The 26,507-nt window shown below is 58.2% G+C and overlaps 1 protein-coding gene across 1 annotated transcript; it reads right to left on the bottom strand.

The window, feature by feature from the left end:
• Positions 1–826: 826 nt before the first annotated feature.
• WNT4 (Wnt family member 4) lies at positions 827–26,507 on the bottom strand (the record flags this gene model as incomplete). Its single annotated transcript, XM_082856697.1, has 5 exons — positions 26,429–26,507; positions 11,287–11,522; positions 2,257–2,388; positions 2,011–2,153; positions 827–1,294 (listed from the first exon to the last, which is right to left on the bottom strand). The coding sequence occupies exons 1-5, from the start codon at positions 26,503–26,505 to the stop codon at positions 827–829; spliced, it is 1,056 nt and encodes a 351-aa protein (XP_082712823.1). The 5' UTR covers positions 26,506–26,507.

The raw sequence follows: 26,507 nt of genomic DNA, 5'->3' as shown, positions 1-26,507 counted from the left end.
TTTTTCACGTGGCCCTCTCCTGTGTGCGTGTGGCGTTTCCATTCTTAGTTTCACAGAGGAGCAGCACCGTGGAGCGACGCTCACGGCGTCACTGTGAAGGCCCAGCTGGGGTCTCTGATGCAGGACGCAGCCGTATTCCTGCCTGGGAGGGACCAGGGAGTGAGGGTCCCCCTCTCTGAGGGGAGGCCTGGCGGCTGGGCTAGGGGTGGGGGCACTGCAGCCTTCACTGGCTCTCACCTCATCTGCTGTTCTTGCCTGGAGGGTTCCACAGAGACTGAACCTCCGGCTGCTCATGGAGGCCTGAAATTAACCTTCTGCCCTGGACCTGGTGTCTGCCCATTCCTTTTCCACGGGGCTTGAGAGACAAAGCTACCAGGCTGAAGCTGCCCGGGGTCCGTGTGTAAGTGTGGGGTGCAACTGCCGTCAGGCTGGCACCATCCCCTGCCATAGGGCTGCCCCTTTCCCTAGATGGCAGGGTCAGTAGGCATGTGGCTGCGACACTTCGTTACCCACCTTAAGTCTGCAAGTGGAAAAACGTACAGATAACAAGTGAGTGGTCAGCAGTGGCCACATGTGGGCAGCCAGAGGCATGAGCAAAGTCCCTTTGGTCAGTGGCAGCCACAAAGGCCCAGGCTTCAGGGAGGCCCCAGTTGGTGCCCTTGGGGTCGCCTGCCTGGTTCCAGCAATAAATAACATGAGGACCCAAAAACCAAACCAAAGCAAAAAATACAACCAGTATCTTTTGGGGTGGGTGGTGCGGGACTGTTTAAATTATCGGCCTTCCCTGGGCCACTAGGTGGTTGCTGGGCACAGGGCTGGGCGGCGGTCACCGGCACGTGTGCAGCTCCACGAGCCGCTGGCACTGCCGGCACTTGACGAAGCAGCACCAGTGGAATTTGCAGCTGCAGCGCTCGGCCAGCTCTACCTGTGCTGTGTGGAAGCCGCGGCCGCAGCACAGCAGCTCGCAGCCGTCGATGGCCTTGGACGTCTTGTTGCACGTGCGGCCCCTCGTGCCCAGCACGCCGCTGCGCATGTCCTGCTCGCAGAAGTCCGGGCTGGGCTCCAAGTACACCAGGTCCTCATCTGTGTGCGGCTTGAACTGCGCATTGCGCGGCACCAGCGCCCTGGAGGAGCCCACACGGCGTGGCTCCACCTCCGTGGCGCCGTCAAACTTCTCCTTCAGCGCGTGGCCCACCTGGCGGAAGGGCGGCACGGCTCGCCAGCACGTCTTTACCTCGCAGGAGCCCGACACCCCGTGGCACTTGCACTCCACCCGCATGTGAGTCAGGATAGCCTGCGGGGGGCGGGGAGGGGAGAGGGGCCATCAGGAGATGTCAGGGGAGGCCGGGGAGGGGCGGCTGGGGGGCGGATGAGCGGGGGCAGGGACGGGGGCATGGCGCAGAATCGGAGAAGGATGTACGGTCATGCTTCCTCTGTATTAAGCTCCTGCTGTATGCCACGGTGGCCTGGTAAGCTGTGTTGGGAACAAAGATACTGTCCTTGCCCTTGGGGCACTCGGAGTTGATGGAGGAGAGACATGTTAAAGGGCAGTGTCATACGAAACAGTGAAAAGTGACGTGTTGGGGAAGAAGATGGCTGCATTGAACCTGCACAGGAACCTTGAAGAGTAGGTACTGAGATAGCAGATGGTATTGTAGTTAAGCACACGGTCTTCGCAGTGACATGGAGAAATCCTAACCCTGCTACTTATTGGGGGGTGTGTGCGTGACAAAGAGGGATGGAGACACACCTGTGTGCACATATATGTGTGGGCGGGGGCGTGTTGGGGGACGTGTGTGCTACACTGGGGGCCGCTCACACTGTTCTGTGACGCCCGCTTACCTGTCCGCTCCCTCCCCGTGCCCCCCGCCCCATAGGAGGTGCCTGGTGCCGGCCAGAGCCCAACAAGTGTTTTCTGAGGGGCAGGTGGGCGGGGGAGAGCGTCTGGGGACATTGCCGAGCCCGCCCTTTCCCGGCCGGCCGTGAGGGTGCTGGGGCCGCGCGCACTACCTTCCTGCCGGCCTCGTTGTTGTGGAGGTTCATGAGGGCCCGGCTGGACGAGGCCCCCTTGCTCCTCTCCCGCACGTCCACAAATGACTGTGAGAAGGCCACGCCGTAGGCGATGTTGTCCGAGCATCCCGACCACTGGAAGCCTGCGTGGGGTGGGCATGCGGGGTCCGCGGGTGAGTGAGGGCCTGGGCCCCGGCCCCTGCCCCTGCCCCTGCCCCGCATGCCCTCCCCACCGCCCGCACTTACCCTGTGGGCTGACCCCGTGTACCGTCCGGTCACAGCCGCACTTTTCCAGCTCCCCACTGCTGCACGCCCGCGTCACCGCAAAGGCCACACCTGCCGAAGAGATGGCGTACACGAAGGCCGCCTCCCGAGTCCCTGTGGGAGGGAGGCAGAGGGAGGGCAGGGCTGGGTCCCAGTGCTCCTCCCGGCACCCTCCTTTTTAGAGGAGAGGCGTAGATGGGGCTCCTGAACGACGGAGGCCCAGGGAGAGAGCAAGGCAGGCTGACTCCCGTGGGGCAGGAGTCACGCCGAGCTGCTGCTTATTCTTACCCACCCATGGCCAACATACTTACACACGCTGGACACTGCCCTGCGGCCTTCACGTGTGCTGGTCATTCATCCTCCCCGCACCCGTCAGGTGAGTATAATTATTATCCCCGCTTTCAGAGGGATTAGCCAACTTGTCCCAGGCCACACAGCATGTGGTTGAGCAGCCAGATGGTCCAGCTTCAGTGCTCTGAGCACCGTCAGTTACTGTTCTCACAACCTCTCCGGGAGGTTAGTGATGTTAACGTCATTTTATGAGAGACAAGACAGGCATGGGAGAGGTGAATTAACTTACCAAGGCTACAGAAGTAGCAGGCTGGCCTGTCAACCCAGCTCTTTTTGTGCCTGTTCCCCAGCTGGCCCCTCTAGGCTCTGATGGGGTCCCCCGCCCGAGGAACCTGCCCCAGCCCTTCCTGCTGAGGCTGGGCCCATTTCTGAGACCACCTTGCTTCCTTATACCTCTAAGAGTAAACCGTAATGACAATGGCCCCACCGCTTACCAGGATCACTGCTGAAGAGGGGATGCCCTCTACCATCGGAAGCTTTATCTGTGCCCAGTTCACAGATGGCACAGTGCGGGTTTGGGGAGGGGAAGTGGGTCGCAGTCGTCCAGTCAGCAAGTGATAGAACCAGGACTCAAACTCTGGGCTGTCTGCCTCTGCTGCCTGTCTTTCCCTTCCGCCCCATGACTTCTTGGTGGTTCTGTGTTGGTGGCTGCCCTGTCTCTTGCCTGAATGGGTGTTTTTATCCTCCTAGGAACTGTGCCTCAGGGGGTGTAGCTGCTATGTAGACCCTTTCTGGGGGTGTGGGTGGTGGGAGGGAGTGTCTTTGTGTGTGTTGCGTGTGTGTGTGTGTGTGTGGTGCGTGTGCACACGGCTGGCTGGGTGTGTGACCAGACGGGCCCTGCTCCTCTCTGGGCCCTGTGAGGGCCTCTGTGTGCCCGTGACTGTCCTTCTGTCTCTTGCTGGAGTGTCTGTGTCCACAGGAGCAAAGGGGGGAGGCTTTGGCCTCGTGGTTGGCAATTACCTCTGTGACACCCAGGCCGGTGCTCTCGGCTGCCCTGGGGAGCAGTCGCCGTGGTCAGACAGAAACAATCACCTCCTCTGTGCCCGTGTCTGTGGACAGGCAGTGGAGGCCGAGCGCTGGGGTTGGGGGCAGCTCAGGCCCCCATGGCCCAGGACGCCCTGTTCTCGGTTCGGCCCTTGAGCTGGGGATACTGCTCGCCACCCACTTTCTACGGCCCACCCTCTGCCCTGGCCTGGACGCTCTGGGCCGGCATGAGGGGGCCTGGCTGGAGCCACGGGGGCCTCGACAGCCTGAGATGGAATCCTCTCCAAGTTAATCGAGGTTAATAGCAGGATCATGTTGGTTGGTTTTGCGCTGTGGCCGCCCAAAGAGAGACGACTTTAGTTTCTGGTATTTCTGGTATTTCCAGGCCTGAACCAGCACAAATCTTTGCCCCAAAGACCAAGGGGGAAGGGAAAGCAGGAGATAGTAGGGTGGATGGGACTGGCAGGGTGGCCCCAGCTCCTGGCCTGGCATGTTCCTTTCTCCTCTGCTGCTCTGGGCCCTCAGGCAGCCCCTGGCCTGCCCCAAGCTCTCGGCCCACCTCCTCCCCTGAGCGCTAGTAGCCTTGGGTGCAGGGCTCCCTGTGAGGTGGCTCAGGGAGACCCCTGCCTCATCCCCAACCAACACCCATCTGCCAGGACTACAGGCCCCCTTGTCCTGGCCTCGGGAGCAAGGGCGCTATAGTTCTCTCCACTTGGGCTTGAAGGAAGAGGTTCTGGAAGGAAGATAATAAGATGAGCTAAAGCTTAGAGAGAGCTCACTCTGTGCTGGGCACTGTCTGAGCACTTGACGTAATTTATATACTCTTCACAACACCCCTGCGAAGTAGACACTTTTACTCCCCATTTTACAGATAAGGAAACTGAGGCACTGAGCCGTGAACACCTGTCCAAGGACACCCAGCCAGGAAGTGGTGGAGCCAGAATTCGGACTCAGGCAGCCTAGCTCCAGAGTTTCAACCTTGACATGATCCTGCCGCCTGGAGCCCAGAGCCTGGAGCCCCCAGGAATATACAGCCCATCTCTTCCCACCTCCATGTGTGAAGCCACGAGCTGTGGGACATGTCCAGTTCCTTTTGTGTGTTCTTCACAGGGGGATGGTGAGCAGTGGGCCTGTGCTCAGCACAGGAGGCCCCAGAAGGCCTGAAGAATGTGGCTGAGCCACTGTGTCCCGAGAGCCGATGGCAGCGTTTCCTCCAGCCTTTTATGACTGGCCCTGGGTCACGATCCCTTGACTCCAGGGCTGTGGCCCCTCCTGGCTCATCCCCTCTGCCCGGCTGGAGCCTTGCTCACCAGTGGGGCGCCTGGCAGAGACCGCTGAGACACAGAAAAAGGATTGTGGTGTGGCTGTGAGGGTGGCAGAGGGGAGTTCCCCAGCGACCTGGTCGATAACTGCTCCCTGGTCTGGGGGTTTGCCTGTTCCAGCTGCAGGGGGAGGACTTTGTCCTCCTGGGACAGCAGAGCCGGGCGAGGGAAAGGCAGAGCTCTCGAAGGTGCTAGCAGCTGCCCTACAGCCTTCTGCCTTTTCCATAATGCCATTTGCCCCATTCCACACCCAACTCCTTTCTTCCTGCTCTTTCTTCTTCCCTGGCTCCATTGGTCTAAATCCTGAGCGTCCTCTAGGTCCCACGTCACTGCCATCTTTTCCAAGGTGCTAAGGCTGCCTGGGGCCGGGAATTCAGAGTTGTCCTGGGGACAGTGATAACTACCCTTTCTGAGAGCCTGCGATGTACCAGGGCCTTTCCATGAGCTCATGGCGACCTGAGCAACCAGCTCTCTCCAGCTCTGCTCTGTGGAGGAAAAAGTGAGGCTCAGGGGCTTGTCTGGGGTCCCTCAGCCAGTCGGTGGCCAAGAGGGAATTGGAACCGCGGCCTGCCTCACTCGAGGCCAGTGCTCTTCTGAGCACATCACATGCGCTGTCTCCCCAGATGCTGGATGGAAGGACATTTGAGCAGGAAGGAGTGTTTGGAGGAGAAAGAGATGAGGCTGAGTTGGGCTAGAAAGGAAGCCACGGGCGTGGGGATCCCCGGGGCATCAGGCAGGTGTCCTGATGGCAGTGTCATTCCGAGCATAACTTACATGTTTCCAAAGCAGACCCAGCGGGAGTCCTCCGGAGGTGGGGCAGGAGAGGCACGGCCCTCTGAGAAAGGCACTGCCCTTGTCATCTCCCCATCCCTGCCCCCCCAGCCTGCCTTTCCAATTTCCTTTGCTCTCTTGTCTGCAAAGGCTCACCTTTTCTTGAAACCACCTCCAGGAAGCCTCTTTGGATTTAAGAGACAATATAGGGCAGGGGAAAGAGTAAAGGCTTTGGAGCTGGACAAAGCCGTGTTAAGACTCTTTACTAGTGTAGTGACCTTTCCCGGTTCTAACAGGGGGAAAGTAACGCTGGCCCAGCAGGCCAGGCCCTGGTACTTCTGCGCATCCCTCCTACCATCATGGATTCCTGGGAGCCCAGGTGCTCTGGCTGGCCTGGCTTGCCCTCCCTGCGCAGTCAGAGTTGGACTCAGACTGTTTCATCTTCTAAGTGTCTTGTGTGCTTGTCTGCAGCCAGACTGGAAGCTCCAGGGGCCACGCTGTCCCTCACCACCTCCTCTGCCCCCCTCGAGCCCAGTACAGAGCTGGCAAGAACAGGCCTTTCCCAGCTCCCTGGAGACAGAGGTGGGTATCGGGAGGAGAGTGGATGCTCAGCCTGGCAGGCCTGAGATCTAGTCCTGGTTCTGCCACTTCCTAAGTGTGTGATTTCAGTTGTTATGTCCATAGAATGGGGCTGACAATAGTTCTGGCCTCTTCAGGTGGGTATGGAAATCTAATGATGTAAAACATGGGAAGTGCTTAGCCCCTGGCCTGGAGTAGGAGCTTGAGACATAGTAGCTACTGTGAATGTTATTGTTGGGTGATTAATGCCATTTTATTCATTCGCTAACAAATACCGGTAGGGCACTTACCCCCTGAGGGCCACTTGTCCACATATTTGCCATTGGGCTAAAAGCTTCCTTAGCGCAGAGACACCTCCTCCCTCACCAGACGTTTATTAGCCACCTGCTGTGAGCCAGGCCCTATGCCAGCATGAGGGAGATGGAGGTGAGTCTGTCCTCAAGGAACCCCCAGTGCAAAGTGTCTCTGGGGTAACCCCTCCCCAGACCTCCTGTGATGTATCGGATGGCACCAAAAGCTGGCCCGCGAGGTCCCCAGAAGAAAGGCATGTTGTCACCCTCATTGGGTCCAAAGTGATGCCAACATTGAAGACAAAGGTGAGAGCACGGGTGTTAGGGAGTCACAGCCCAGGACTGAAAAGCATCTGCTTCTTAGATCCAGCCTGAAGTTCCCGTCAGTCAGGTGCCCTGAGGTTAGACACGCGGGGACTGCAAACACTGCCGGGGCTGAATCCTCACTCGGCTACGACCAGTGCACCACATCGCCTCCCGACATGGCAGTCAGAGCCCAGAGGGGTCCCCTCTCGGGACAGGGACACGATCAAGCTCGCAGAGCAAGGTGTGAGAAGGCAGGGGAAGGCTCAGCGTTGTCTACAGATGGAGGGAAGCAGGCGCAGAGGCGTCTGCACTGCCTTCCGCGCCTCTCCCCGTGCTGCTCGGGCCGGCCCACCCCGAGACCCCAGCACATCCTGCTCACGGCCACACTGAACTTCCGCCAGACTCCCTGGCCTCTCCCTCCCACCCTCAAACCCTCGTCGTTCATTCCACGAATACTTATCAGTTACCTACCTCGTGCAGGTGCTGCCCCAGGCACAGGGATTAAGCAGTGACCAAACGGCACAGAGGCCATCATCCCACGTCTGGCCCTGCACGCCTGCTCGGCCAAGAACCACTGGCTGCCCCATTCCTGGCTGCCCCCGAAGCCCCCTTCACCAAATTTCTGGCAGATTCTCAGCCTAGAGCACAGTTTGGCCCTGACTTACACATGTCCTCACCAGTCACCATTATGTCACCGTCAGTCTTGCCTCTGTAGGCCAGGAGCAGGGGGTCTCCACTGCCTGGGAGGGGAGGGGGTGCGGGTTGAAGCTGTACGGCCTCGGGCAGTGCTGGCCGTAAGAGAGCTGCTCCCACCCCCAGGTGCCCTGGGAGTCAGGCAGGCCTTTGGAGACATCATCTTTGAACCCTGATGGGAAGTCCAGGAGCTGGGGCCTGGGGTTGCCCCACCACCCCCCATCCAGGGAGGAGGACGCTGAGGCTAGGACAGGGGATGGACCTTGCCCGGGAACTCATGCCAAGAGCCGTCAGGCCCCGGATCTAGGTGCATCACACCCTCTGCCGGGCCTCCTATCTCAGCTGTAATGTGGGAACAATACTACACACTCCGACTTGTGAGGGTGGTCAGATGCAAGGCGGCACCAAGGAGGCCCTCGACAAATGGGGCTCCTTTTCTCCTCCAAGTATGGCCTGGCTCCTGGAGGGATCTGTGAGCTATTACCTTTCCAGGTCTGAGGTCAGGACCCCAGCCAGGCAGCCCATGAATGCGGGCACTGGCCTAGCCCCCCAACCCCTAAACCTGGGGGCTGTGAGAAGGGCCTGCCCAGCCGGCTGCTGCCCCAAATCACAGCAGCTGGTGAGCACGGGTGGCTTTTCTGGGGTCAAGGTCCACCCTAAATGGTGATGCCCCTATGAGGTAAGCACACGTGCAGGTCCTACTGACAGGTGAGGAGACCGAGGCTCGGAGGAGTGAGGTCCCTCCCCCAAGGTCATGCTGCCCGTGCTCCCTGCATGGCCTCATCAACCCTGGACCCCCCAAGAGCAGTACTGTGGCCTCGGGAGGGACAAGTCCCGTCTCTTGTTCAGTGGAGATAAATTGAGACTTTTCCAGGAGGAATTTTACTAGGGAAGAAAACAGAAAATGCAAAAGTGAGGGGATGGACGAATGGGAAGAGTTCAGACTCCTCCAGACACGACTGCCCTTGCCTCGCATGTGGCTGGCTTGGCGAGTGCATGCCCTGACTCAGCCCCGAGGAGACTGGACGCTTGACCAAGTCGCTTGGACTTTAGTCCACAGCAGGTTCCAGCCAAGCCTGGTAGGATTCTCAGCATCTCCCTGAACTTGATGAGCCGGGGCTGGCCCCCTCCCTGGTTCCTGGTGCAAACACAGGTGAGGAAAGCACTTCTTGACGGGGTCCCTCACCTGCATCAGGCCGCACTGACCCATGCCTCCCCTCTTCTGCCCCTTGAGTCCTTGCCCCGACTTGCTCTCTGCCACTGGATGACATCCCTTGACTGTCTCCTCCATGCCAGGCTCTGCCACACGCTGGGAAACTGGTAAATGAGACATTACCCTTGCCTTGGAAGAGTTCAAGGTTTAGGGATGGGAGAGTGGGGTGGGGGAGACAGGCATCACAGTTCAGTGTGAAAGGTGTAATGAAAGCCACGTGGACACAAATGGTTTAGACAGAAGTGTGTGTGTACACGTGTGTGTATTAAGGGAGAGAGAGAGTGAGAGAGAAAGGAGAGAGAGAAATTGGTAAGTCAAATGGGTTAAAATGTAAACAGCTGGTGAATCTAGGTAAAGAGTATACGGCAATTCTTCACAGGAAAAACTGAACTCATATATTCAGAGAACAAACTGGTGGTGCCAGAGGCAGAAGCAGGGATGGGGGCTGGGCAAAATGGGTGAAGGGGTCACCAAGTACCAACTTCCAGTTATAAAATAAATACATCATGAGGAGGTGATGTACAGCGTAGTGACCGCAGTTAATAATACTGTATTGCATATTTGAAAGTTGCTAAGAAAGTAGATCTTGAAAGTTCTCACCACAAGAAAAAAAATGTTTGCAACTGTGTGGTGATGGATGTTAACTAGACTTACTGAATCGTTATATTGTACACCTGAAACTAATACAATATGTCAATTATACCTCATTTTAAAAAGAAGAAAATGAAAGTAGCTGACTGAATAAACCCATCACATAGAGATTTTTTAAAAAAGAGTATATGGGAATTCCTTGTACTATTTTTGCAACTTTTCTGTAAGTTTGAAACTATATCAAAACAATTACCAAAAAAAGGGGGAAAAACCCCAGCATGAACCAAGAGCTTTGGAGCCCAGTGGAAAAAGCAACCACCTGCTTGCAGGAGCTGGGCAGACTGGAGGAGGGAGCTGCTGAGCTGGTGGAGAAAGAGGGTTGGGTGTTTGGGGGTGGCGAAATGGCATGTGCAAAGGCACGGGGGTATGCAGGGCCGGGCACATGTAACCCTGCCGGTCTATTCATCAGTCCACCTAAAACACGGAACACCTACTGTGTGCCAGGGGCTTCCTGTGCCCAGGGTCTGCTGTTTGAGCCTAGTGTCTGGGCCTCATCAGACAGACAGCCCTGGGTCCTCGGCAGGGGCACCGTGGTCCCGGGAGGGCCTCTGCTCCCAGGCCACTCACTGGGCCTTTGCTTCTTCTCCGAAGCAGCAATGTTCAGTCATGCCAAGCATAATCGTGCCTTTTTGGCCCCTGCCAACTCCCAGGAGAATGGCTTCCAAATTTCTATCCCAGTTGGTTTCCAACAACATCCAAATGGTTTTGCCACAAGCCCAGCAGCCCTCGCTGTCCAGGACCACAGGTGCCAAGACAAAGGTTGGCCCAGGAACGCTTTTCTGCTGCCTGAGCAAGTCAAGGGGTCTGTGGACTAGTGTCAGTTTCACACTCAGGAAGTAGTAAAAGAGGCAGCTGGTTTAGAGCGCTCCCTCGAGGGCAGCGGCTTGACCCGGTGACCTCTTGAGGAGACTTCCAGTTGCATGGAACGTTCTCTGTGCCCTGGCCCATCTTCCTCTGGCTTGATGCCTTCTCATATTGCTGGTGTCAGCCGAGGACCCACTCCTCGGGAAAGCTTTCCCTGAGCACCCGCCCTGGCTGGGGCAGAGGTCCACCCTTGTGCTCCCGAGGCTCCTGTGTCCCCTCTCATCCTGGGTAAGAGCAAGACCCTGGAGCTGGACTGCACGGGCTCAAGTCCTGGCTTGGCCACCTTTTGGTTCTGTGACCTTGGGCGAGTTACCTAACCTCTGTGTGCCTCAGTTTCGTCATTTGCAATACGGAAGCCCATCTCCAAGGGCCAGATGAGTTACTATCACTTAAAGCACTTAACCAGTGTCTGGTCCCTAGCTGGTGCTACAGGTGTGAGAGCCACTGCCCCTACTGAAGTGTCACTGTTGCCTCAACTGTGAGCCCAGGAGGACAGGATCTGGGTGCTGCTCTTCCCGGGGTCTCAGGGCTGGGCAAGTGAGGCTCAACAGGGTTCGTCAAAGGTACGGACGAACGAGATGCGCTTGCATAGGTGAGACCAGTGCTGAGGTAAAAATAGCACAGGGCTGGGGGGCTGGAAGCCCAGGTCTGAATTCTTTTCTGCTGTTCACCCTCTGAGGAGCCCCGGGCAACTCCGTCTTTTCCCCTGCCTGAGCCTCAGTTTCTGACTCTAAAACAGGAATGGTGGCTCCAGGACTGAAAACACGGCACACCGTATTGTGCTGCACAGCCAGAGAACGGCATCCTCCTCCGTCGGCCCTCCCGCAGGGGACCGCCGCCCGCTGGGTCCCGCCCGCTCCCATGCCTCCATCTGCATCCTGTGATGAGTGATGGCCCCGTCAGGCCACTCGTGAGCACATGATTCCCCACCCCAGGAAACAGTGGCCCCTTCCGGGGTCCCCAGCACCTCCGCGAGCCCCTCCCTCACCTTGCGTCACCACCTTGCCGAAAACAGGCAGCGAGTCGAGCGTGGAGCAGTTCCAGCGCCGGTTCCGGAACTGGTACTGGCACTCCTCAATGGCGAGCTGGGCGCCGCGGCGCACCGAGTCCATCACCTCCAGGTTCCGCTTGCACATCTGCACCTGCCTCTGGATCAGGCCCTTGAGCTTCTCGCACGTCTCCTCCTCTGAGATGCTCCCCACTGATGACAGCTTGGCCAGGTACCTGGGGAGAGGGGGGTTGGGGATGGGGATGGGACGTGAGGCTGAGCCCCTTCCCTCCTCCTTCCACGCCCCGTCTGAGACCACGCCCTGCCCAAGTCTCTGGGAGCCAGTTCGTACCAGGGATGGGTCCTGGAGGTTGGCTTCTCTCTGGATCCAGTGACAGCCATCCTGCCTGGTTCCCGGGGCCAGAAGGGGGGAAGTGCTGTCTTGCACAAGGCCTCCATCTCAAGTTAGCCAAAGCAGGGAGAGCACTGGGAGGGCGGCTGACAGACCCCCGTGGGATCCCTCCCTGCCTGGGTGGCCCCTGCACTGGCATCTGTGCCCCGATATTACCCTAGACCTCGCCCATGGGCTCTGAGCCCTTCGTGTCGAAATGCCCTCTAGATGGGAGGCTGGAGCCACTGTCTGCCCTGGTGTGTCTCTTTCCCTCCCAAGGCAGAGACCCCAGTGACCTAAGCCCACCTCTGGCTACAAGGTCATGATCCTCACTGCCAGCCATATCCCAGGGCCACCAGGCAGAGACCAGCGTCACTACTGTAGCACTTAGGACAATAAGGGCAGTGAGGGCTGGGGGGCTGGGGATAGTGCTGGGGGAGGGGGCTTTGAAAACAGTGTGCCGTGCTCTCCCCTCCGCCCCTGGAGTCCTTCTAGCCAGAGAACGGGGCACCAATGCTTGCCCCGCCACACAGGGTTATAGTGAGGATATACAATCCAGATGAGAGAGCTTGTGTCGAGGCGCTCTGGGGCCAGGCATACGTGGGAAGGGGCTTTACTGCATCTCTTTCAGCAGAGTACAGACAGCACTACTGTTGTTGGACACCTACCATGTGCTGTGCTCGGCGGCAGGCCCTTCTTCCTGTTGCCAGCTCACCCCAAATCTATGAGGTGACAATTATTACGACCATCTTATGGATTCCAAAATAAAGGCTAAGAGGTTACCATGCCCGAGGTTACCATGCCCAAGATGACCCAGGTAGCAAGTGTCAGAGCCAAGCTTCAAACCCCTCCAAACCCCATGGGCCTTTCCCCTGCCGACCCCCTCCATGAGGGCCCTGGAAGGCTCTGCCCTGTCTAATGAAGGCCACTTTGTTTTTTTGTTTTTGGCCGTGCTGCGTGGCATGCGGGATCTTAGTTCCCCGATCAGGGTTCGAACCCGCGCCCCCTGCATTGGAAGCATGGCGTCTTAACCACTAGACCACCAGGGAAGTCCCTAGTGACGGCCACTTCGCAAGCTGGGCCAGGAGGCAAGGGGGCCAGGAGTAAGACACAAAAATACTCACCGGGGTGGGAGCAGAGCTAGGGAAAGACCCTGTGAGGAAGAAACTGGTTTTTCTCTCGAGGGAAGGGTATGCATTAACAGAACACCTACTAAGTGCCAGGCATGTTTCAGAGCAGTGAGATGACCATCAAGGTCACCCAACTTGTAGGGGCAGACCTGGATTGGAGCCCGGGTCTGGATGACCCTGAGGCTTGTGTTCCAACCACTGCCCCTCAACCTGTCCCCTCACCCCATCCCAGCATCCCTGGCCAGGGCCCAGTGCACATAGTAGGCACACAAGTAGCAGCCTAATGGTGGAAGGAGAGCTGAGTAGTGACTCTGGAAGGCCTCCTCTCCTTCCCCTGCCTCCCTTTCCCCGCTCTTCAGTGGGAGATGCACCTGCCACCTCCCAGGGCAGGCAGGGCTGCCTGGAGCTGCCTTCCAGATTCTGGGAGGAGCAGCAGGGTGCACGGAATCACAGCCTTAAGGAATGTTCCCTGACAGGTGGTCTGGTCCAGACTCCTTACTTTACAGGTAAGCTCAGAGGAGGAAAGGGGCCTTCCCACCACCTACCAGCAGGAGACTCAGACCCTGGCTCTACCCTCAGCCTCAGCCCCACAGATCAGGGGCTCTGAACAAAAGCGGAGCAAGTGTCCCACTGCCCCAGGGACCACAGTGAACCAGCCCAGCAGCCCAGGTCTGCTTGATGGGGGGGGGGGGCAATGGCTCTCTGGGTGCTAGAGGTGAAGACGCCAGTGCATCTCTACCAGGGAAGCTGCATAGATTTCTTGTCCGAAGAAGGACAAAGGCCACTGCTCTCTGGGACTCAGTTTTTCCACCTGTAATGAGGGGGAGACCACCGATTGTGGCCAAGTCAGGGAACTGTTGTCAGGCGCTAAAGGGATCCTGTATGTGAAAGATGGTCTTACGTGGGGCCTCAGGCAATGGGGTAGGAAATCGCTCGACATCTGTTTACTTAGTGAAGGAATGAATAAATGCATGGTACCCAGACAGAAAAGCACGCAGAAAGCCTAGTAAGATATGGGAGATTTTTAAGACAATGACAATAAGAATAGCTAACTTGTACGGCCCTTAATCAGTAAAGCCTAAGACTTTACTTACATGATTGCATTTAATCCTCCCAGCAAGCCAATGAACCCCCAATCATAGAGGAGGAAACAGAGGCACAGACAAGTTAAGTACGTTGCTTTGTGTGCAAGGTCAGACAGCTAGTAAAGGCAGAGCCAGGACTTGAACCTGGTTTTGCCCGACTTCAAAACCTTTGGTAGAGACAATATTCTTTTATGTGGCTCAAGGACTTGAATGTCACCCGTGGGCAGAGGCTGCTGAGAGCTGGGTTCGTTTGACCTAAGGATGTGGGCCAAGGTGCAGTTGGTGGGCCGCCTGCGGGTTGCTGAGCTCTGCACCCCCGGGGGGGTACAATCAGCAGCTGGATTCTGTTTGTCAGGCACGTGGGCTGGACCAGAGCGATGGTTCTCATATCTGGCTGCGCATTGAAACATTTGTGGGGTTTGCCGAAAGTGCAGGTATCTGGGCCCCGCTCCAGGCAGGGCTTGGTGGGCATCTGGGCTTTTCACACGTTCCCAGCAGCAGCTGTGAAGCCAGGCTGGCAGTGGCCTGGAGGGCACTTTAGGGGAAGTCTGTGAGTAACCACTGGGGATGTTTCTTTCTAAGTCCCAAGGAATCTGATTCTGGGACCCTCTCTCCTCCTCAAAGCTGTGGGGCCTCTCTGCGTCTGGCTTTCTTGCTCTGGCGATCCCACAGGCTGCTGTGAGAAATTAACGTGATTTGACGTGGCTGGTGCATCTGGCTCTCGGCCGGCGCATCTTGGGTGCACCGTAGCTGTGAGGATCTCACCCTTCCCTGGCAGCTCGGGCTGGTGGGAGGTGGGTGGTCTTGGGCTGAGGCAGTCCCACCTCCCCTCACTTTTCCTGAATTCCTTGCCTCCCGGGAGCCTCACAGCCTCCTCTACCAGGTCCTGCCCAGAGGATGCACAGAGGCTGGTAGTGTCCCGAAGAGGCCTGGGCAGAAGCCTGAGCTTCTCAGAAGGGAGACAAGGGTGGGAAGCTGGCTGGGGGTCTGGGGAGGGTGCATCTGCAAGGGGAGGGGGCTGACAGCTCCTCTGCCCTACCTAGGTGCATCCCCTACCTCTACCAGCTACGGAGCTAGTCCCACCTGGCGCTCTTGGCCTGCAGGGGGCACCAAGAGCCCGGCTACTGGCCGTGGGCCAGGTACACGTTTGGGAAGCCACGGGTGAGGGGACTAGCAACTGGGCCTAAAGCTGGAGCCTTTCCTGCTCAGATGCCAGGGTTGGGCTCTAGGAGAAGGTGGGGCCCCCTGTTCCCTCTGTGACATGGGGGCACAGAGCTGGCCTGTCCCCATCTCAGCCTCTGCTCCCTCTGTGTCCTGCCAAGGGGCCAGGTGGGGCTGTGCTGGGGCCCTGGCTTCTGTGTTCAAAGCAGGGGTTCTCTGGGCAGGAGGAACAAGCTGGGGAGGCCTGGCTGAGCCACCAACCCACTGTGGGACCTTGGGCAAGTCCCCGCCTCACTGGGAGCCTGTCTCCTCACGGCACCATAAATGAATGGGTCTGTGTCAGAGTCCGCTGGGACGGGGGATGGGTTCAAGCCTCAAAGTCCCCCTGGCCCCATGCCAGGCGGACAGACGGAGCCTCTGCCATTGAAGAGGCGTGAGATGGACCTGAGGGGCCACCCACCCCCGCCTCCCGTAAGCTCGGGACTCAACGAGGGACACGGGCTGAAATAACAGTAATAGGGATTTAGGGGTGAGCTGCTGGCCTCCATGGGTGTGAGTCACTGGGACAGCTTCCAGGAAGAGGCTGAGAACCCTCTTCCGCTGAGGAGTGTCCCTGCCCCCAAGGTTGGCACCAATGCCCACCACCCCCAGCCCCTGCCTTCATCTGGCTCCACAGCTGTCCCCTTCCGTGCCACAGGAGGCATGGCCCCAACTCACCCTGGTTCTCTCAGATCCCAGGGTCTTGCCTGGGAAGGGCTGGGTATCAGAACTGGAAATGGAACTGGGAATGGAGTGGGGAGAGTTAGGACCCCAGGCATCAGACACCCTTGCCCACACTGCTTGCTTGTTCTGGTATCTGGTTAGGGTGCCTGGCCTCATTTTACAGATGAGCAAACTGAGGCCCAGAGAGGTGGAGTGACTCCCCAGAGTCACACAGCTAGTGAGTGGCAAAGCTGGAATGCAAACCCAGCTCACACTGGGACCTCTCTTTCCCCTGTACGCTGGTTGTGGATCTGCCTTGTTTGACAGCTGCGGGGGGCTAACACCACCCTCGGTGTCATGTCCGGTCTGTGGCCTCCTCGATGCCTAGCACAGGGAGTGGCACCTAGAAGGTGCTCAATACATGCTTGCAGCATAAATGGATGACTCTGTCCTGACTAGGTCCCCTCTGCTCCCCTCCTGGCAGAGTGCTCAGGGTTGGGGGCGGGGCGGTGAGGGGAGAAAGTGGAGGCTCTGTGGCTTTTTGCTCTGCTGACGACTTGGAGACCCTTAGGGGCAAGGCCCAGCTGGTTCCAGGGGCCTCAGGAATCCCCTCTCTGCACCCTCAGGTGGCTCAACCTTTCCTCCAGAGACACGCGTGCCACTTACTGACCTGGAGCTGGGCCGGCTCAAATGTCAACTGCACAAGCCATTCCTGGAGGAGACCAAGAGCCTGGGAGTGTGCGGGGGTGGGGGTGGGGGTGGGGGCGCTGACTGCGTTGGGCTGGGTGGGCCTGTGGAGGTCCTCGGCCATCCCTGCTTCTTCTCTCATTCTGGTTGCATCACCCCAATGTAGGCTTCTTCTTGCCACTGCTGAGCACAGGCTTAGCCATTTGCTACCCGCTGCCCCGGCCACGCAGGACTCCAGCCACAGCCGTGCCATCGATCAGGTTACCCCCCCGCCCCCAACCCCGGGCCGCCTCGCTGCCAGGCAGCTCGTGCCCCGTCTTCTCCAGCGGGGGCTCCGGTCCTTCAGGCTCCTCCCAGGAGGCCCTCCCCACGCCTGGCCCGTGCCTGCAGCCTGCGAGGCTGGAGGGCCCTGGCCCTGCCAGGGAGATCAGATCCTCTCGGCCACCTGCTGTTTTCATTAGAAACTAAAATTAGCTGGGCTTGTCCCAAGCTTTTCCAGGTTTGCTTGCTTTTTTAAAAAAATATACAAATTCCTAGAGGAAAATCCGCACCTCTTCGCGACTCCTGCCCAGCCCTCGCTCTGCGCGTCAAGAGGACAGGGGACGGGAAATAGCTGGAGCGTTTGGGAGGCCAAGCAGATCAGCGTCGTGGGTCCTGGCCCCATGGTCTCCAGGTGGGGGCTGGGACGCCAGTCCAGGCCTCTCTACCCCCTCCCTCTGGCTTCCCCACCCGGCCGGGCCACATTTAGAGCCTCCTCAGGAGCGGTCGTGCCTGCCGGCGACACCAGGGGGTAAGGAGGCCAAGCGGCAGGAGGAGGAGCCGGAAGGAAATGAGCCCCTGATGAGCCGAGAGCCGCCTGGGGAGGCGTGGCCTGGGGAGGCGTGGCCGGGTGAGGGTGAGAGGGACCCAGACCCATCCGGGACTGTGTGCTCCTGGCAGGTGGGGAGCGCCTCGTTCCCTAGGAGCCTTCCACACCTCCAGTTGTCCTCAGACCTTTGAGGGTTTCTGTACCCGTGGTCTTAGTCTCCTGCTGTCCTCTTCCCTACAGTGTCCCGGTCCCGGAGACTCTTATCCCTTCGCGTGGCAGGCAGCGTGGTGCACTGTGCAGGAGAGATGGACAGTCTGGGTCAGCGTCCCATCTCTGTGTTACTGAGGCAAGAGAGGGAACATCTTTGAGCCTCAGTGTCTTCACCTCTAGAATGGGGAGAAGAATAGTTCTGATCTCAGGAGGCTTAAGTGAATTAAATAGTCACAATAGTAGGCACTCTTCCCCTGTTGGCAACAGTATTACATAATCATCATTAAGATGTTTATCATCACTGTCATCATCATCATCATCACTGCCCTCTCAAAGCCTCGTCATAGTCCATTAAGCTGGACCCTCTTCTGGACCCCAGACAGTTCTAATTATTTGTCTTCTTTGGCTTGGTCCCATCAGCTCTCTTCCACCTGGGTTCCCAGCCTGTTTTTCAGCTGAGCACTCCAGAGGGCGGGGCACACGCCCATGGGCACAGTGGATCACTTCAGCCTCGATCCCAACTGTCGATTTTCTTTTTTTTTTGGCCACGCAGCATTCGGGATCCTAGTTCCCTGACCAGGGATCAAACCCGTGCCCCCTGCAGTGGGAGTGAGGACTCTTAACCACTGGACAACCAGGGAAGTCCCCCCCAACTGTAGATTCTTGATAGTCTCCGGACAGAGTATGCAGAGTTAGAGAACGTGTTTCCAGCGATTCTGGCCCATCAGATGGATCCTCCAAGGACTGGGAGTATGAGGGATGGGATGGGGGGGAGGGATGGTCCTGTTAGGAGATTAGGAGCTGGGGACACTGGGGTGAGGAGGGCAGGGACAGTGGGGATCTAGGACTAGCTCAGATGTGCCCAGGGGACTTGGAAACCGTTCATGGGACTAGATGACTAGAAGAAAGGGACCTCATGTCCCTTGTCACTTGTGCTCTTCAAACAACAGCCACGTCCTTTACTATATCCTTATATGGATATATATCCATATATCCATGCAGGGTTGTCCAGGTGGGTATCATTCCCTCCATTTAAAAAAAAATAAATTTATTTATTTTACTTATTTATTTTTGGCTGTGTTGGGTCTTTGTTGCTGCGCACAGGCCTTCTCTAGTTGCGGTGAGCAGGGGCTACTCTTTGTTGTGGTACGCGGTCTTCTCACTGTGGTGGCTTCCCTTGTTGTGGAGCACAAGCTCCAGGCATGCGGGCTTCAGTAGTTGTGGCTCACGGGCTCTAGAGCGCAGGCTCAGTAGTTGTGGCGCACGGGCTTAGTTGCTCCGCGGCAGGTGGGATCTTCCCAGACCAGGGCTCGAACCCACGTCCCCTGCATTGGCAGGCGGATTCTTAACGACTGTGCCACCAAGGAAGCCCCATCCCCTCCATTTTACAGATGAGGAAACTGAGGTTCAGAAAGCCATGTGTTCAAGGCCGTGTCAGTGGTGGTCAGGATTTGAAAACAGGTCATACTGGCTCCTAAGCCTGGGCTGGCTGCTCAGGCTCCAGAGATGGCCCAGGGCATCGAGGGCATGAGAGTTTGGCATCAGTGGACAATGATTTGAGGAAGGTGGTCTTCTTCTTTGATTGATGAGTCTTTCTAGAGCCCCATGTCTCTTCTGAACTATGGTGAAGGCATCTTTCAGGGCTGCTTTCAGGAGTGAGGGGTGCTGGGGAGGGCAATGTCTCAGGGGTTATGTGGCTGCCTGGACAGCATCTGGGCCGGTGGTCTCTGCAGCTACTCAGGCCATGGAAGGAGTTGCTGTCACTGGCCTGAACCCCCTGGAGGGGCAGCCAGTGAGGAGGGGCTGGCCTTGGAGATATTCCCAGTGGTGGTGGGGTGGCGGGTGCTGCGTCCACGCCACCTTCTTCCCAGGTGTAGCATAACTCTAGAGTTCTCAATGCCCAGGTCACGTTCTCCTTGTCCCCAGTGCATTTCCCCAGCTGGGGGGAAATGACAGCCTCCTCTGGAGCCCAAGGCCCCACTCCTGTACCTTAGGGTGCTAATTCGCCCTCTACCTGTCTCCTGGGATCCCTAGCTCCCTTTACTCCCCATCCGCAGAAGCCTCGGCGCCCGTATTTTCCGTCTCTTGACATCCCAGTTTCCATTATTTTCAGCTCCCTGTATGTCTTTCCTGTCCCCCACCTCTTATTTGGGAGCCCCCCCATTTCCCCTCTCACAGTATTTGTTCCCAGGGGTGCTGGTGGCTGACTCAGGGCCAGGAAGTAGCCACTCAGACCTGAACTTGGATGGTTCCAGAGCTGTGCCAGAGGTGAGAATTTTTCTTCTCTCTCTGGGGCAGGTGTGCTTGTGGGGTGAGTGGGTGTCAAATGTAAGGCACTTCCTCACCTTGCCTTGCCCCCCTAATTTACCAGCAGAGAGCTTCTCCCTTGCAAAGACCCATCCAACCCTCGTCCTCAGGGTGCCTTTCTTGCCCTTGGAGCCATGGAACCATTGAACTGTCCTCCCTAGCTCGGCCGAGGGAGCCCTGGGGTTGAGGACCAGGGAGGGATGGGGAAGCTGCGCGAGCTGTCCAGGGCCGGCGCTGGCTTCCTGGAGCGAGGCTCATTCTCTGGTGGCTTCAGGTTTCTAGCGAGTTCCTTGGCCTTGGTGCACCTCTTCTAACGGCCCAGTCCTGGGAGAGCCTGTGGCCGAGCCCGCACGCCCACCCCAACAGGGCAGATGGGAAAACCTTGGTTCCTCCCTTGTTTCTCATCACCTCCAGCAGAGATGACTGGCTAGGTGTATGGGCTGCAGCTCTGCTTTCACCTGCTGCAGGGAAAGTTCTGGGAAGACAGTCAGGAGACCTGGGGTAGAGTTCCAGCTCTACCACTCATATGCTCTGTGACCCCAAGTGCCTAGCACAGTGCCTGATGGAGCGTAGGTCTGGACAAGTAAGTGCTTGACATGACTGAATAGGGCTTACCAGGCACTCACTGTCCTGCTTGGAGGCTCTGTGTCCTGGGAGGGGGCTAAGCTGATCACTTCTGAGAACCCCTCTGACTCTGATGGCTGTGATTCCGCCCTCTATGCCTGGGGCGCCAGGACAGCTTGGCATCACTGACTCAAGAGGAATACCCTGCTGTCTCCAGTCCTTGGCAAAGAGTTCCTGGGACCCAACCCTGCGATGATATGACTTGTGTGTGAACAGAGTGAGAAACAGGGTCTGAAAGCACCCTCCAGGGTCACAGCAGGGAAGAGGCCCCTCTAGGTTCATCAGCAATTTCATGCTGCTTCCAATGGGCCGCTCCAAAGTTCCCCCGTGAACTGCGAGCTGTCAGGGGGTTCCTTCCCTCCCAGGACACATCCCTCCCTCTTTCCACCCTCCCCGCCCAGCCTCTCTTCTCAGACCAGGTCCCCTCTGCAGCGGGGGTTCTGACTTGGCCAGGGAACTTTTAAAACAGAGTTTGGTTTCAAGTTTGCCAGGAGATGGGGGAGGTGGAGAGGGGTTTGGAGCAGGGAAGGGGGAGCTGGGGGGGGTCACGGCAGGGAGCGTGCCTTCTCTCGGGTTTGGCCGAATCACAGAAGACACAGTTCAGGACTCAGAGATAAAACCTGGCAACTCCTGTAGAAATCTGGACAGCAACCATGGGGTCGCAGCTTCGCCTCCCAGCTGAGTTTGCCGAGCAGCTCTTGCAAGCTCGTTTGGAGCGGGGGGGTGACTGGGGTGGGGGCAGCTGTGACGCAACCCCCACCCCCATCAGCGGCTCCCTGGCCAACTCCGTGCCCAGTTGGCTCAGGCCAAGCCCTTCTTCCCAGAGGGAGGAACAAGGGGAGGAGCCGTGGTACAATTGCTCAGCTTTCCAAATGCACCCATAGGGCCCGAGTTGGGCGAGTTTCAACAGGTTTGGGGAGCACTGTCTTGTCAGATGCTGAGTTGCTCAATTGCTAATCCAGGGTTGAGGGAAGAAAGTCAAGCCATAGCAGACAGCTGGGTCGTGACTGCTGCCTGAGCAAACCCCTCGGGCAGAGCCTGGTCCCGGGGCCCTGGGAGGAGGGTGAGGGGAGCGAGCGCTTAGCCTGGCTCTGAGCGGGTGGCCTGGCCGGGAGCTGCGGGCCAAGGCAGCGCATCTGCCAGGTGACAGCCACACGTCCTGACACCCACTTTGGCACATCTTAGCATCACCTGAGGCTCAAGGCAGTAGAGCAGAGCCTCCCTCCCACTCGAGGTCTTTGAAAGTGGGGCACGATGTGACAGCAACTTACAACCCTCTGGAGCGAACAGGCCTGTCCTTTGTTTGTTTATCAAATGTTGACTGAGCCCCTACTACATGCCAGACATATGCCAGGCACTGAGGCTGCTGAGCAGTGCTGATGCCACAGCCTCGGCCTCCAGAGGTTTCTAACCTTGTAGAAGGAGCCACATTATTAGACTATGGTTATATACAATATGAGACAGTTCTATAGGCAGGGGATAAAAACCATGAGATCTGGACATGTGAGAGCAAGTTCAAGTCCTGCTTCTGACGTGCAGAATGTCCTTGGGGAAGTCACTGCACCTCTGGGCCTCTGAAGTGGGGCTGAAGACAATACAGACTCCCTCCTCTAAGGGGGAGGGGGAGAGGTTATGTGGTTCTTACAGGGAAATGGCTGTGAAAATGCTTTGTCAGCCACCGATTCTCAGCCGGGGGACATTTGGCAATGTCTGGGGACATGTTTGGTGGTCACCTAGTTGGGCGGGTGCTACTGGTGTCTAGCGGGTAGAGAGGCCAGGGATGCTGCTAAACTTCCTACGGTGCACAGGACAGGCCCCAATATCAATGGTGGATCTGAGAAATCCTGGTGTAGACTGTAAAGAGCTGTGCGTGTGTAGTGATTACGATTCAATGCCCAGAGCCATGGGAGGTGATCCAAGGGGGTGGGTTTTTGCTGTTTAGAAGGGAGCGAGGGATCCTTTATAGCTGGAGACTAGGCTGACACTTCTTGGGGGAGACGGACCACACCTTTACCTGTGGGGCTGGCTCTGCACATCTTGGCTGGCTCTGCCCACACCTGGTCCAGCAAGTTGCACCCAGAGTGCCAGGCCTCACTCTGCTCACGGGCAGGGCAGTTACACACCTCTGCTGCGTGAGCAGGCACGTGGGAGCTTGGCCCGGAGACGGAGGTGCACACCTGCGGGGAGTCAGATCCAGTGCGCAGGGAGATGCCTCCCCCAGGGGCACCGAAGGGCACTCCCAGCAGCAACTCCTCTGGCTGGCAGGATTTGCCCGGGAGCCCGGCTGGTCTCCCTGGCTCTGTGAGGCTCTTGCAGGGGCCCTGGCTGAAGAGCAGGGAGACAGCAGCCTAGGATCCTCCCTGTGTGACCTGTGTAAGATCACAGGGTCTGGACAACACAGTTTTGGGTAGATGGCGCTTGGGGGCAGCAGCCTGAAGGCCCGTTCCCTCCATCATCTCTGTAACCAGGGGCACAGCTCCCCCAGTTCAGTGACAGCTGCCCTCCACATCCTGCAGCAGCCATGGCTGCAGTTTCTATCGCTGTGCCTGGCACTGTTCTCAGCATGCCACATGCACGGGCTCTCTCTGGCCTCATCACCCCCAAGCATGGGTACCGTTTTACAGATGAGGAACCCGAGGCTCAGAGAGGTTGAGTAACATGTCCAAGGTCACTACTCTTGTCAGTGGCAGACCATCTGTCCTAGCCACTCTGCTGGACTACCTTTGAGTGGAGCACAGGCCCCCTGCCCTCGCCTACTGGGCCTCCGCTGGGGCCCCAGCATAGCGCATCACTGCCTTTCTTCAGGAAACCCACAATGATGAAACTTTAGTTTATCTATTCTCTAACTCTTCCAGTACTTCCATCTGGGGTTCAGAAGAATCTGCTGAGGATTGTGGCCCAGAGGGAAAAAGAGGCCCATCCAAGGCCGCCCAGCACTGGGGACCAAGCTGGGACTGGAACCCTGGTCTCCCGACTTCCAGCATAGCCCCAGTGCCGGGGGGAACATTCAGAGACATTTATGAGCCCAGGTCTGCGGCAGAGTCCGGGCCTTTCACCGAGGGACTGTTTTTATCCCTCCAGCCCTCCCTCGGTGGGAGCTGCTACAAGCTGTCGACTCACTCCTGGTGCCAGACACAAGTCTAATCAACAGCTTCCAGCTTCTCTGGGCTTGCCCAGGCCTCAGGCTGCACAGCCCTCCCATCTCCAAGCTCCATCCTGCCCAACAGCTGCACGCAGCGGGACACCTGGCCTCCCCTCCAGGCCACCCGCCCTTCGGAGACAACAGATAGCACTGGCTCTTGCAGCCGGCCAGCCAGCCGACCCTGGACGGAAGCCTGACTGCAGGTATTGCAAGGGGAGTGGACACCCAGGCCCTGCCCCTCTGAGAGCGCTGCCAGCCATCCTCTTGGGGCCAGACCTCCAGCGTGGCCCACACTTGAAAAGACACAGTGCCAGCTACCATGCCCGGATGGACATCTGCCCGCCAGAAGCTTTTCCTTCTAGAGGTAGCTTTTGGGTCAGATGCCTCTGTCATTTACTAGCTAGGTGACTTGGGGCAATTACCTCTGTGATCCCCAATTTTCTCATATGTAAAATGGGATTCAGATGTTGTCAGGATTTAGCTAGTACAGGGGGAGCGGCTATCATCATTATTGTCATGATTCTACAACCTCCAGGCCAAGTCCCCTCCATGACCGCTCCAGCTCACACTCAACTCTCTCCTCTGACAGCAACAGCGTGTTCGTGGTTCATGGTTCATTCGTGATCTGCTTTTATCTTGTCTTCCTCTTGGAGACCAGGCTGTGACATCTATTTCCCCCAGAGCTGGACTAGTCCCTGGCCTGGGGATGGACCCTGTCTTGGAATGTGCCCAGAGATCTCTTCTCCATCATAGCCTGTCTGGTTTGGCAGCGTCCTGGGAAGCCCCTTGTTCTTCCTGCCTTGGGCTGAGCAGAGAGACCCTTGGCTCGAAGCCCAGGGTGGAGCAGGAGTGAGCTGGGTCATCCGGAGACCTGCTTCGTGGCAACCTGAACCATCACGGCTGCAGAGAACAGGTTTGCCAACCTCTCTTCTCTCGAGAAGGCTGCCCCTCCTCACCCCGCCCCCCCCCCCCCCCGCCACAGCGCAGCACGAGAACTGAGCTGCTGGAATTCCCCATGGTTTGCGTGACCCAAAGCTGGGGCTGCCTCCCTGGCTGGGATTTCGGGCTGGGATGTGGCTGAGGGTGGGTGGTGACACCACCTGGGCCACACTGGCTCAACCTTGGGACGGCTTCAGGGAAGGGCGTGTGTCACTGGCTGGGAGTCAGAGCACCTGGGTTCAGTTCTCAGCTCTGAGTTTGAGCATGTAGCTTCCCCTCCCGGGGCCTCAGTTTCCTCATCTGTAAAATGAGCCAAAACGCTAGATGCTCTTGAAGGACTTTGCACTGTGGATGTCGTGCTCTTTCCCGACGGCCCGGGTCAGACCCTTGAACTGCTGCTTCCTCCTCTGCCTTTGAGCAGCCTTCAGCCCTGGGCTGGTCACACCCAGTTCTCGCTCATGCTCCCTTTGGAGACCCCGGCTCTGAACCCATGCTTTCCAGAGTCAACTCCAGGGACCCCAGGCTTCCCCAAGTCCAAATCAGCTCCCCTCCTCGGCTCTGCGACCCAGGCCCCTCTCAGGGGGATGGCCTACTGGGGGTAGTGGGAGGGAGGTGGTGGTGCCCTGGTTTCTGTACACTTTGCCACTGCCCCTGAAGTGTTAATCGAATTCAGTCTCCAAGAAAAACAAAAGCTCCGCAGCAGCCACTTCAGCCTGCCTTGGAGTCGCTCACTCTTGCTCTCAGAACAGCTGGGAGAATTCCACATCACCTCCGTCCCCCAAGCCCTGGGTGGCTCTGACCCCAACGAACACACTCCTTCCAGCCTGCGGGGCCCTGGAGGCTGCAATGACCTCATAGCAACAGCCATTGGACACTCGGGGCAATTTCATGGGAGATATTTGTTCTTTGGTCTTGATGCAGAGAGAATTTTTTTTCCTCTCCTGCTGTCTCCATGGAAACCCCAGCTACGCTGTTGGCGATCCCCCTTCCCACCTCATGCTTTTCAGATCAATATTGGAGCTTGGCTCCCCACTGGCTGCCCACAGCCGATGGGGGCAGAGCTCTGGGCAGAAGGAATTGGGACCAGGGTTAAGCCTGGGACTGGGGGAATGGTCACTGAGGGAGATGAAGAAGGGGTCCAGGGTCCTCCTGCTTCCCTGTTCACCCACTCATGGAAGCTCATCCTTTAGAATACCCCCACCCCCCGAGCCAATCTTCCCAGGGAGTCCCCTGAGCCAGGCCCAGTCAAGGAGAAACAGACAGGTCATCAGCGGTCACTACCCCTCCCTCCTTAGGTGAGACTGAGGGAGGTGGAGGGCTGCCGTGCTCTTTAAGGTCTGGACGGAGTTTCTTCCTGCCCCAGGGAGAACCAAGGCCGTCCAGCGTCGGCTGCGGTCTCTCGGATGCCGGGCGTCCCGTCCCTTCCCTCCTTCTCTCCCGGCTCCCGCCCCCCAAGCAGAAACAGGTCTCTGCACGCCTCCAGCCCAGCCCGCAGCGCCGCGCGGGGCAGGTCGGCGCGGGGAACTAGCCCCTGTACTTCTGGGGATTAACCTGTTATTAGGAGTCAGGGTTCTTCCCCGTAATGGGCTTCCTCGACGACCTGTCAGCCCCGCCTGGCCTGCGCCCCGCGCCCGGCACCCCACGCCGGCCGCGGTCTCGCTCTCGCACCCCTTGCGCTCTCGGGCTCCCGAGGCCGCCTAGGGGTGCGGAAGCCGCCGCCACCCTTGCAGCCTCTGGGCTGGAACGCGGGCAGAGGGGTGTCCGGAGGGAGGCCCGGGCGGTGTCGGGGGCAGTGCAGAGGGCGAACGAGCCTCGCGTCCCGCGGCCGAGACACCTGCCGGGCGCCCCCGCGCCCGCTGCCCCGCGCTGCCTGGCACCGACCGCTGCCCCCGGGGCCTGCGCCGCCCCGCCCCGCCCGGCCCCCGCCCGGCCCAGCCGGGTCCCGGCCCGACTTACAGCCAGTTGCTCGCGGCGGCCGAGAAGACGGCGAAGACCAGGAGGCGCAGCGAACGCAGGCACGAGCGGGGACTCATGG

Source organism: Leucopleurus acutus, assembly GCF_964270905.1.
Source record: "Leucopleurus acutus genome assembly, chromosome: 2".
Lineage (NCBI taxonomy): Eukaryota > Metazoa > Chordata > Mammalia > Artiodactyla > Delphinidae > Leucopleurus > Leucopleurus acutus.
Note: the sequence above shows the minus strand (reverse complement) of the source record. Positions and strands in the feature narration are given on the sequence as shown.